General features: G+C 40.7%; 2 protein-coding genes across 2 annotated transcripts; both read left to right on the top strand.

Moving 5' to 3' along the window:
• Window positions 1-289: 289 nt before the first annotated feature.
• Window positions 290-5743, top strand: ddrgk1 (DDRGK domain containing 1). The gene is made up of 9 exons (XM_076284188.1): window positions 290-449; window positions 1064-1225; window positions 1487-1617; window positions 2677-2778; window positions 3432-3554; window positions 4301-4339; window positions 4630-4686; window positions 4921-4969; window positions 5136-5743. Exons 1-9 carry the CDS (start codon window positions 362-364, stop codon window positions 5294-5296), a joined length of 912 nt encoding a protein of 303 aa, XP_076140303.1. The 5' UTR covers window positions 290-361; the 3' UTR covers window positions 5297-5743.
• A 697-nt stretch (window positions 5744-6440) lies between these two features.
• On the top strand, window positions 6441-12558 carry LOC143123079 (uncharacterized). Its single transcript, XM_076284187.1, has 4 exons — window positions 6441-6589; window positions 7482-7673; window positions 8798-8959; window positions 9955-12558. Exons 2-4 carry the CDS (start codon window positions 7496-7498, stop codon window positions 10278-10280), a joined length of 666 nt encoding a protein of 221 aa, XP_076140302.1. The 5' UTR covers window positions 6441-6589; window positions 7482-7495; the 3' UTR covers window positions 10281-12558.
• Window positions 12559-12762: the final 204 nt, after the last annotated feature.

Genomic DNA, 12762 nt, shown 5'->3' with positions numbered 1-12762 from the left:
TTGAACTCAGCTCTGTGTGTGTGTGTGTGTGTGTGTGTGTGTGGTGTCCATTTTATTGATATGTATTAATTTTTCCCTGCTCCATATTTTACAAGAATGTGTCTGAAATTCTGTGAGGTAAAGTGGGTACGGAAGGGAAAGACATGGTGAGCTGTAGCCTATGAATGCCCTACGGGAAGCATAGAATTGCAGTGCTCAGAAAGAAGTCACGCATGCATTATGGATAGCCTGTTTGTACGCCTTTCATAATTTACTTGTAAAGCATCTCCACACCTCTAGATGGCGAAAGCTGTTGCACAGTGGAGGTAGAGAAGAAGTGACTCTGGGACACGATTGCAAATGTTGACGATTTTGACCAACCATGGATATAGTTTTGTACATAGTTGCAGCAGTCATTCTTATTGTACTTATACTTTTTGCTGTTAAAGTACGTGGAAGAGCAGAACAATGTAAGTAGATATTAAATTATTTTGTCGGGATGACATAGCGAGGTAACTTATCTACGTCAACGTCAGCTTATGTTACTATTTTTATGATCTAGCAAGCTAACGTTACATTAGCTGTAGTTTTACAGTCAGTTATTGTTATTGGCCATGGGTAAAGCTAGCCCCGATTCTTGGTTAGACATGCACAGACAGTCATTGAACAAGTAACATAACCCATCAATGCTAAGCTTTCCCCCCGCACGCACGCACACCTGTGTTCAACTTGCTACAGGCTATGCGAAGAGTTACAGCTAGCCAGCTAACCAGCTGTCAAATTTGTTGGCTACACACCAGATAATCCAACAATGTGTTGGCTGAATCCCTGATTAGAGGTGTTTATGAGGTGTTTAATAAGGTCACTACTTAGTTATTCACCGATGGTGTCATGCATTCATTAATAACAGAAGGTCAATGTTTCTGCGGTGCACCATTAGAATACTGAACATCCGCCTTAACAATCTTTGGTTTAAATTTTGCAGACAGCACAGAAGTGAGATCACACAGAGACTGTGATGTTAGAATTTCTAACTTGTAATAATATTTCCTCCCTTATCGACCACCTATTCCCCCTTTAATAGCTGACAATGAGCACCAACAGCAGGTGGTTGCCCGAGCTGCGGCACCGCCTCTGCGGCCCCAAATCGCCGAGGACCGGGGTGCTGGAATGCCCCGTCGCCGTAGACGCGGCATGCATGCTGCCATGGAGGCTAGACGTCCTCAGAGAGAAGCTTCAGAGGATGGTAACTTATGCTATGTTTCCATGCCTGTCTACCTGTGTGACATTACAGAAATATCTTTATCAGAGACTGATTAATTAAAAAATATATCCCCAGACTCACTTGCTTTAATGTTTTGGCTTTGGACTTGTCATTACTTTTATGAAAACCCCAGTTAATGTGAAACTAGCTATATGTGTATTAATCAAAGTGCATTTTTAAATTAGCAGGCTAATACTGTATTTGAAATTAGAGTTTAACTCTTCCGTGTGATTCCTGCTTCAGAGGACAGCCCAGTAGAGGTAGAGGAGGCGGAGGAGGAGGAGGATGTTCCTGTTCAGCAGGCCACTGGAAAAATAGGAGCCAAGAAGCAAAGGAAACTGGAAGAGAAACAAGCGAGGAAGGCCCAGAGAGAGGTGAGGGAACCTTGAGGAGTCAATCTCACAACTGTTTGGGCAAGGAGACCTCTGATCAATATACCTCTTAGGTGAAATGCATAACAGGGATGCAATTGAGGTCTATTTGTTGAAATGCATAATTATACTATATCAGGGATGTGAAAATATACATTTTACCTCAGTGTTCCATACTTACTGCTGTCAGTCTTACTTTTTGTTTTCACTCTGTTTTTTTACTTGCTTGGCTACCTACTGCAATTAAGAGAGGTTGTGTAATATTATTTTCATGACCACTTGATTATTTCACTTGATGATAAGTAAGGGACAATGGATGACATTGTATTTGGGGAGCAGAAATGAATGTACGTTTTGGGTGGTAATGCGGCCATGATGCAAAGCGTATAATGGTCAGAGAATCCACCAATTATCTCTTTTCCAATTATCCCAGTACTTTTCGAAATCTATGGGCTTTGGGAGTGCTGGTCACAGACAACAGTCTGTGCCAATCAGGCTCTTTTCCTCAGCATTTCAAAACGTTATGTTCTATAAGTGTCAAATATTACCTCACGGTCTTACACTCAGTATCTCTCCTATCTGCTTGTGCAACTCTCCCTTGCTGTGGCTAGTAAATGTAGGAGTCTGGAGGCTAATGCCGTTAAAGGCTACGGCATCTTATTAGCAGTTCACAGTACTCACCTCTGTTGTGGTCTATAGGAATCAGCTGCTGAGTTGTGTATACTTCAGTTTCCTTGTACTGTCCTCATTGCCAAAACCTAGGAATCCAGTCAAAGGCAGAATCCACACAGGAGATCAGTTGTGACATCCAAAGCTGCTGTATACTTTCCAAAACACTTTCAGAAAACATTTTCAGACAGTGTAGTGTAGAGAAGCGTAATGGAAATATGTCCATCAGTTTATAAAAGGCTCTGGACTTTTACCTTATCTTGTTTAGACTTTGTGATTGACGGGATAAATGTATCATTTCACAGTTAGCATTGTCTAGCTGCTAAGTATTCCAGTTGTGGACAGTTTTCATGAGAAACACTCAAAGTGCTGCTGCTGTTGTCCCGGTGACAGGCTGAGCAGGAGGAGCGCGAGGAGAGGAAACGCCTGCAGGAGCTCCGAGAGCAGGAGAGACGCAAGGAGGACGAAAAGGAGCGCATGCTCGAACAGCAAGAGGTAAAATGGCTGCCACACACACAAGAATACAAGTGAAGATAAACTTTTTGCTGTGATATTCCCTCAGTTCTGATGTATGAAATAAACAAAAGTTATGGTCTGGACTGTGACTGTAAACGTGTGACCGCGCACATCCCTTTTCACCGTTTTGGATGGGTGCTGGATCAAAGGAAAGAGTTCAAAAGTAAAAGAGAGTGATCCGCACACCATATAGCTCCCATGGAAGGTTTTTTTTATTTTGCGTGCAACGTTTCAAGCCCCTGGCTCTTGCCTAGGGAAGAGCCAGGGGCTTGAAATGTTGCACGCAAAATAAAAAAAACCTTCCATGGGAGCTATATGGTGTGCGGATCACTGTCTTTTACTTCTGGACTGTGACTGTGTCTAATGCTCTGAAAATTTTAAGATTTTTGAAGATTTTTGAATAAAAATATAGATTCAGAGTTATGAGGCAGTTTATCATTATTATTATCATTATTGTTTATTGTACATACATGGAGATTATTGGAGATGGAGATCCAGGAGATTATTATTTCATTGCTTTAGGTGTTACTATTTTATATGTAGGCTACTTCATGTTATAAAAATGAAACACAAAGTTCCTGCAGTGCTCTGTTTGAGTCTTGCTAATAATGTTGTTTGCTCTGTTTTTGTAGGAAGAAGAGGTTCGACGTGCCAAGGAGGAGCAAGAGAGAAAGGAGGAGGAGGAGTATCAGCGACTGAAGGAGTCTTTCATCATCGAGGAGCAGGGGGAAGCTGAGGAGCTCACTGAACTAGAGGTGAGGTAGTTGGTTTCGTTAGCTACCCTCATAAGTAAGGGATAATGTATAGAACGCCGGTCATTATTGGGAAAATAAGTCCCGACAGGGCGAACCAGACCCCAACGCGCAGCGGAGGAGTCTTGTTCCGCCCTAAAGGGAGTTATTTTCCCAATAATGACCGGCGTTCTATACATTATTCCGCTTATTACACGGCTACTTGCCTAAACGAAACAAACTCCCCATGATATGACTCTTTAGCCTACATAGCCTAGGTTATAGTCTATTTGTTACCGTTCATCGTAGCTTTTGCTGAGAAACAAATAGTTCGCAACAACACCTGCTGAACTTAAATCAAACATTCTTTAGAACACAGCTGATCAACCGTCTGCTTTTCCCTTTTGAATGAAGTTCCAGTAGTTGGGGAGTGATATGAAAGACCTGAATTAGAAGCACAAACTCTGTTGCCGTTGACAGCGGTCATTATTTTTTTCAGAGGAAAATAATGACCGCTAGAACTTTGGGAAATCCTATTCAAGTCAATGGAGCGTTCTACTTGCATTGTGAAGAGCCGTGTAATAATCATTAATAATATTAATGTTTGTATAAAGGTATGTCATAAGGCTGTATGCCAATAGTTATATTACTTAAGAACTGGTTTATATGGATGTGCAGTTTATATATTAACATGTACTGCTGTTAGGACACATGTGTGTCCTTTCTTTGTTTCTGTTGGTTGACTGTTTGTATGTATTTGCTTTTGACAGTCCCAAAATCTCCTTCAGGAATTCATTCAGTATATCAAGGTAATATTATGTGACACATAATATGATTTCGGTTGACTTCCTATAGGCAGCTATGCTCGAGCTACTTAACTGTCTATTAAGCCTGTTAATTCTGTTGTAATAAAGCTTGCACTGCACACAGCTGTCTAATTGATGTCACATTGTAACATGGCAGCATTTTCAGCAGATTTCTATTAAGAATTGCTTTCTTATGTTTTCAGTTAATTTGCATGCAGGAGTATTGTAATGGTAAAGCTGCATAGCCAGCACTGACTCCGTTATTAATCTTTTATTTGATCTTTTGGATTTAGGACTCCAAAGTGGTGCTACTGGAGGATCTAGCCTCACACTTTGGAATGCGTACACAGGTAGGTGTACTTTTAAGTGAGCGAGGAAGTGGTAACTTTTACTCAGTTGCTGGTGATGTAAGCCCAGTGATGAAAGCTCTGATCATGCATTGAGCTTTTAAAATTCAGGTTAGATATGATAAGGATAAAATGTATAATTCTCTGAAAATGGAACAACATCCACAATCTAGACGTGTGCACACGCTTGTTTGTGTGGTCACATCACCCAATGTAACTTTTTTTTTTATCTTGCAGGATGCTATCGCTAGGCTGCACGACTTAATCTCAGATGGCTCTCTCACAGGTCAGCCTTAGTAAAGCATTTACTTTGGGAAGCACAGACTTATCATAAATAATATGTATTCATCATGAGTTGGACATTCTGGTAATGCCTTAATCATTACTCTGTTACTGGTACTCTGACCATTGAAGAAACTCACTCTTATTTTTTTCACTGTTCTGTTTCTCAGGAGTGATCGATGACAGGGGGAAGTTCATCTCCATCACCCCAGAGGAGCTGAACGCCGTGGCTCATTTCATCAAGCAGAGGGGCCGTGTCTCCATCTCCGAGCTGGTGCAGGCCAGCAACACGCTCATCAACCTCACGCCCGTCACCCGCAGCACGGCCTGAACATTGCGTAACTTAAAGGACTGCTTGCGCAAGTGTGTATGTACTGTGTGTGTGTGTGTGTAAAAAGATCCTTGTGTGTACACACACACACACACACACATATGCGCATGCGCGCGCACACACACACACACACCACCACCAACAGCAACAGCAACATACAAGAGAGACTCGCACATACTTACACACACTGATAACCTTTTTAACATACAGCTATACACAAATACACAGACATTCTCACACAAACGCAGATGAGATGACAAAAGTTGTTGACCGGCTGTGATCATTTTGAGTGTTGCTCGTTGCTTTGAGTAATTATTTTACAGTCATGAAATTATTTAATAAATGTTTTTGGGAAATATTGTTTAAAAACAGCAATGTCATTCTGTATTGTCATTATGCATTTCCTACTGTAAAGAGGGCAATAAAAGAATTACTGTAAAGTTAAAAGGCTTTTTTTGTTAGGGTACTGGAAAACCACCAGTCATTGTAAAGGTCAGCCTTGTAATCAGTGTTTTCCACTGATACTTTTTGATATTTCATTCAGTGAGTCAGGAACTAGTGACCCTGTGATCACCCTTGTGTTTTTCATTTCCGGTCATTACTGTCCAGACAGCTATTTAGCAGGTGATTCTGTGCAACCATCTTTGGTACAGCAGCAAGTGATACACTAACTTCCTGTAATAGGTGCCGCTTTCAAAATTAAAGTCAGTGAACATTGGATATCCATAGCCTGTGTTGTCCCCAAGTTAGCACTAAAGACAGAATATTTCATGATGATGAATATACATCATAGTTGGGGTATTTAAATTATATTTGGCTGCCACTGAATACCTAATATAATAATATGGTTTTGGTTTACTACTGTGTTTTCTTCAATTAGTAGGGTGTCTTAGAAGTGTCTTATTTGTTGCAGCTAGTAAACATATTACTGCTTTATTATTATTATTATTATTACTATTAGTATTATTAACAATTAAATTAAAGTGAAATGTATTGAAGGCGGCACCCTTTATGATTAATTGTTAACTACGAATGGAACTTTTATTTTGACAAATTTATTGAAACTACTGCCGGAAGTACAATATTTTGACAGTCCCATGGTGCTGTCAAGTCCTGTCAAATTTAACTTAGTTTTATACCTAGGGATGTTGTTACATTGGATTGCTTAGCTCTGCAGTACGGTTTGGTTAAGACACCAAACGCACTGATGTCAGCCCTTAGACATGGACATTCGTGACAGTGCTTCAGTCAAAACAGTTGATCTATGCGTGTAATTCGACTATTAATTGTTGGGTAAGTTTTTTTTCCTGTAATGTTCCGAAAGGTTGCTAGTCAGATAGCTAGCTAGACAACAAATACTAGCTGACCTAGCAAGCTAACAACTTGTTTAACCACGGTCATTAAAGCTGTCCTCTAGAGTGCATGCACATTTTGTTCTTTTGATGTTATCAGTGGCCATACGCATCTTATTCATGATAATTGAGCGGTTTTGAATATACAGGTAGGTTATAACGTCAGAAGCCATTTTCTGCAACACCAGTCGGAATAGGTATAAGCAATGCTAAGTTATCCATCTTAAGTTAACCTTACAAAACTTTTGCCTCTGCAGCGGGGGTTGTCGTCCTATTCTTTCACACAAACTCGCGTCACATACGTACGTCACCACCCATTTGGAGGTGCAAACAATCGGATTTTTGGTTCCTTACTTTGTTTTCTCATGGCAATGGCAATGCAGCGTTTGTTTGCACCCCCGAAAGCATGGCGTACCCGGTTACCTCCCAAAAACGCCCGTATGTTTGTGTGAAAGAATAAACACCAAAAAGCCAGCTCATCATGTGAAGTGTCATGTGGTTTAAATGTAGGGCAGCACGATTTTGGAAAAATATCCAGTTACGTTTTCTCTGACAGATGCAATTGCGATTGTGATGTTTAGTGATATATTTTTTGAAAGTCAAGCATCAGTTCAATATTCCTAAATTAGCTTTAACTTGGGCCACTTCTGATTGGTGAGAATAGTGCATGAGAAGCATAGTACTACTGTTTGGTGAGCTGCAGTGTGTTACACAAGGAGGATGGCGTAAAAATCATGTGACAAGATTAACCATTGGGTGTAAAAGACATAATGTGTGCAGTACAAAGTGTTTGAGTAGAGGATGTGACTGATGACCGTTTTTTCCCCTCCTAGCTTAACCTGCAAACATGACTCTCAGTCTGACACCCGCGGCCGTTTGTCAGTGCTTCACCCTGGTGTCCCTGTGCACCTCCATCGCTGATCCGAACTGGATTGAGGTCCGGAACACCTCAGATCCCAGTGGCAGGCAGCTCATCTATGGGGTGGCGTTCACTCTGCACGCAGCGCAGAATCTGACTGACACAGGTATGGCGAGGATATGCACTGTGTATAGGTGTAATTTTTCCTATATGGTGGCCAGTCACTAGTACAGAACAGTCAGAAGTCTTTACCCTTTTTGTATTCAGAGAAGGGACAAGGGCGTAGGTTTGGTCTCAGCTTTGGTGGGGACACCAAAAATGAACCAAAGCTGCCATCATCCTACAAAAAGGAACCAAAGCTGCCATCTTTGCCCATATAAGGAGATTATAAGGAGATCCGGATGTTAATTGAAGCTAACTACCTGTGGCAAGTTGCATTGTAAGTTAGCTCTGGGGTAATATCAAAGTGTGCCGTCTTCACATACTGTACCAAAGATCACAGTATCCACTCGAAGGCAGAGGACAAAATTGTGTAGAGCAAAACATCTGCATTTCCGATTTCTTCATCCCTGCGAGCGATAACTTAAAATCTCCATGTTATTTTCGCATAGGAAAAATCTCAAGATACCATAACACCTTATATGGGCAAAGATGGAAGCTTTGAGAACTTCAGAGGTCTATTGAGATTGGGAGTGGGTCTGGAAAGGCTTCATTGACTTACGACTTCCAGGGCCGTATAACTAGCAGTGAAATTAGACGTAAATTGTTGCATAAAATTCTTACTCTTACCGCATCTTACCACAAGTGCAGCAATCAAATCTTTCTTGTAAACAAAGGGTTTAAATGCAGTTGTTATCTCAATTCCAAAGAAAATACACGTCCATATCTGTTTAACCCTGTTGCCATCAGCGCAGCCATTGGATGTTTTGAATGCACTGCTCTATCTGTCATCATATAAAACTTACCCCATGCCGGATTAGCGATTGTGATTGGTGCCTGGGTTTTTGTAATATTGAAAATGGGCGTCAATTGCCTCCTTGCCAGACCAACCTGCAGAGCGAATTCAAATTTGCTAACAGGTTAGCCTGAAAAAACCCAAACAATCTTATATACAAAGCGCCACATGTTTGGCTCAAGCTGTCATTTCCTCATACATAAAAGTTCCTCATACCATTTTAACATGCCAACTTGTGGTCAGCTACAAGTTCTGATAGAAGTGCACATATTGAAGATTTGATGAAAAGTGTATGGTGGACGCTGCTGTTTAAATATAAATCTGGTGTACTTCAGGTCCTCTGGGCGGGTCTAATGGCCTGGGTTTGTGGCTGCTGTACGCTCTGGCTGCTGTGTGTTATGGTACGGTCCTCCTCTCGAGCTCTGCTTTCCTGCTGGACTTCCTGGGCATCGGGACCGCTCACCCCAGGCCGATTGGAGCACTTCATGTTTGCACAGGTGACAATCCCGCCACCCCAAAATGGGGTCAGATCCTGGGTGGAGGTCCAGTAGTTCAGTATTGAATGAGAGTTTGATTTTTAATTTTTTTTTACAACAAATGTTTTATATATTTATATACACACACATTTATATTCTATATGTAAGGGATAATGGACGACACGGTGGTCTGTTCACAGAAATTAATGCACGGTCGAGGTTGTAAAACGGCCCCGACGCGAAGCGGTTCATTTCCTGTTACAATTTAAACGTTTTAATCGCTAAAACTGTCTTGTTTGTAGAATTAATTTCTTCCGACACATATCAACTAATTTCTCAACTTGCAGGACAAACTGCCATTACTAGTTCTAAATGGATGGTTGCTACGGCCAAAGGCCAGTCGTTAGTTCTATCTCTCCCGTTGTCAAGCGGGCGTATCCCAAGATGCTGATGAACTTTAGTTTTGAAACATCGCTATTTTACTTAGCCTGCTGTCATCCATCTAGCTAAAAGCCACCTCCGTCATATGCTACAATGTTGCCATGTTCTGAACGTCTGCATTTTACAGCTCGGATGCAACGTGACAGTTCATTTAAACTTCACAACGAGTTCGGCGAATTAATATACAAGTGTGATACGGCCAACAAAATGGATCTACTTCATAGGTGTGCAAATAACATACGCTTAATGGTCATTCTAAATTACGTAGGACGATGGGAAATTCAACCAAGCAGTGGAATATATATATATATATATATATATATATATATATAATACAGTGTAGAACAGCTCTACCACTGGTTTGGTCTGGTAAATAGTGTCCCTACAGGTTTATCTAAATGTAGAAGTTTGAAAAGACCAATAACATCAGAGTAAAACAATTTTTATACATTGTCTTTGTAAATTTCCAAGTGGGTTGTTGTGGTGGGGTTCTAATTTATAGATAGGGTGTCCACTGATAAATCTGTTGCAGGAATCTTGTTATAGTTGTGTTGTCCTTTCCCTTGCCTCCTCAGCTGTGCTGTCTGTGGCTATCCTGGGGGTCTTCAGCGCTTGCATGTTCGTCATCTCGCGTAACCTGCAGAAACTGGGAGCGCCAGCGAAGGGCTCCGTGTCTGCCGACAAGCGGGTCCTGGAGCTGCACGTGGGCGAGAGCCTGATCATAGCCATGCTCGGCATCTTCTTCTCCTGTTCGGCCGCAGCTTTCAGCCTGTGCAGCCAATCAGATAGAGGCGGCACATCATCAAGGGACTGCGCGGTCATCGAGGAGGGTGCGGACACTGAGCCCCTGATGGGTGGAGCCGAGAGGGAGGAGTGTGTAGGGGAGGTGTCGCCTGACTAATCGCAGCCAATAGAAAGCAGAGCCTCAGTCACACCCACTAATGAAAGAAGTGCCTGCAGCAGAAGGACTATGATGTTGGTGTTGGTGGAGGCCAGAAAGAAGTCCGAGCACCAAAGATGTGACTGAGACACTGTAAAGCACTGATCCCACCACTGGTCTCATCTGGTCTGCCTAGAAAATGTTCCCATTTCCATTGGCCCAGAGAAGAACTCGTATTTGGTTTTGTTACTTGACTACCTTTTCATGGTTAATGTGTTATGTTCTGTGTTTTTTTTATGTTGCATTTTTTCCCCATACTGATGTTTTTAAAATGATAAGTCAGAACCAGTTGCTCTTTGGACCAACACCACAATGTAGAAGAAGCACAAATGTTTAACAAGTCACCACAAACATAGTTTATTTTACATCCCACTTTTTACTGAGTGTTATCCTGCTGTCCTGGCTTACGTGCACATTGCGATGTAATGCACATCAAATAACATATTTTATTTAAATATTTTCGGCATGTTTCCATTACGTATCATGGTGCAAGGGGACCTTCAGCACTTTTTAATGATTTGGAGTACAAATGGAATATTAATTTACGTTACAAATGTCCGGTTTAGCTAGATTATTTCGAGAAATTTACCTTGTAAACATAATTTGCAATGGAAGCCATTTAATGGTCAAATTACTGGTCTTGAAAATTATTCGATTGTTTACTGAGCTCTAAAGAGTTTTATGACACAACCCAGGAAGGCCAAGTAATTTCATTCAAACATCACCATGTCCAAATTATATGCAGTCCTTCAGAGATTATTGCACAAGTGATTAGGGGGAGGATAGGTGCCCAGTGTTTTATTCCAATTTTTACCGTTATTATTATTATTATTTAAATGTTGCAATGCCTGTTTTACTGTGACACCTGTACACTGTTCAATACCAGGTTTTTTTGAAGGAGATACACTATCTTACAGTCTTTTTAAAAGACTCACAGGCTTCAGGGACAAACTTGATTAATTACTGAAGATTCTGTATACATCCTTTGCATGGCATTAATGAATAACCAAGTATATCAATATTTTTAATACATGCAAACAGCAACAACAGTTTTATGGACCAAAACCTAGTTTTGTGATCTTTTTAACAGCAGGAAAGTGTGTAATCATGTGCATGTGTCTGTCCTTATGATTACATTTGCATGTTTTTCTTCTATAACATCATATTGCACCATATTTAACATCTTTGCTTTTTAGTGGTTAAACACACAAAAGCTTTGACTTTTGTGTGTTTAACCACTGATTAAGATCAGAAACCTGTAACAGTTACTGGTTTGAAGTCCTGATTATTACTGTATATGAGATTCATCTTAAATCAGTCTCCTTTCAATTAGCAATGATTCACGATACAACAGAGCCATAGGTTTAGTTGTAGTTAATCATGTCAGCTACATCCAGTTGGCCTGTTTACATTCAAGTTTGCAGTTTACGAATCGGATAAATCAATACTAGTGACGTCTTGTGTTAATATACGATCTGTGCAGTGATACTGATGTGTGATTTTGCAGTCCGCAGTGTACCGTCTGAATGTCTTGAGCTGATCTGCCGATAGCTGGTTCCTCAAATCAGAAATGAAAACTAGGTATTAAAGTTTGACTGTTGCTTGCATGTTCGTCATCTCGCGTAACCTGCAGAAGCTGGAAGCTGTGTTTCATCCTGTCATTCTGACCACATAAGAGATTTTGCTCATTCATATTTACATGCAGCAATTCATTTTTTGTAACAAATGAGGATCCTATTGGATGGATCCTCTGCACGCTGTTGGTTGCTGTTGATATTTTAATCTTATATTGTATGTCTGTCTGTTTTAACACCTTTGTACAAGCTGATCAAGACATGAAACCTCAACTGTAAAATGCCCTATGTATCTTTCTCTTTCTGCCTCTGTTTTTTTTTTATCTGTGATTAATTTATATTTCCTGATAACCACAATTTTCTTTTCTTTTTAACCTTATTAAATCCTTCTTTGGCGTCTGTCCTATATAATACTCATCATATTGGTGATGCACTGACTTGACTGTACTGTGTGACTTAGTTTTGTTTCCTCATCTGTCGTGTGTGTGTGTAGAGGATATGGAAGTACAGTATATATGTGGGACATCATGTTGTCACACTGTGGTGTACTCTGAAGCCTTTTAAGGCTGCCTTTTAGCTTTTTTGTCTGACGTTCTGTGTTTTAACATTTCCTGTGTATTACTGCACAAACTCAAGGGTGAGTTAAATATACGTGGTTTCCCCTGCTCTGCTCTCCTCTTCTTGCCTCTTTGTGCATGTATGAGTGCAGGTGTGTGTCTGTGTGTGTTGAAAGAATTAAATAACAACGTTCAGCGCAAGTTCAAGGTCTATGTGATGGCAATCCAGACCAGTTGGCAAATACAAATCAGGGTTTTTGTTTTTAGCACTTCCTTTCTGTTGTATCTACTCTAAGTGCACACGACTCAAAT

This window comes from Alosa pseudoharengus, unplaced genomic scaffold (assembly GCF_046254945.1).
Source record: "Alosa pseudoharengus isolate Yale_2024_CS ecotype anadromous, Long Island Sound unplaced genomic scaffold, YU_APseudo_1.1 YU_APseudo_1.1_scf_14, whole genome shotgun sequence".
Lineage (NCBI taxonomy): Eukaryota > Metazoa > Chordata > Actinopteri > Clupeiformes > Clupeidae > Alosa > Alosa pseudoharengus.
This window is presented reverse-complemented; position numbering and strand designations above follow the sequence as displayed.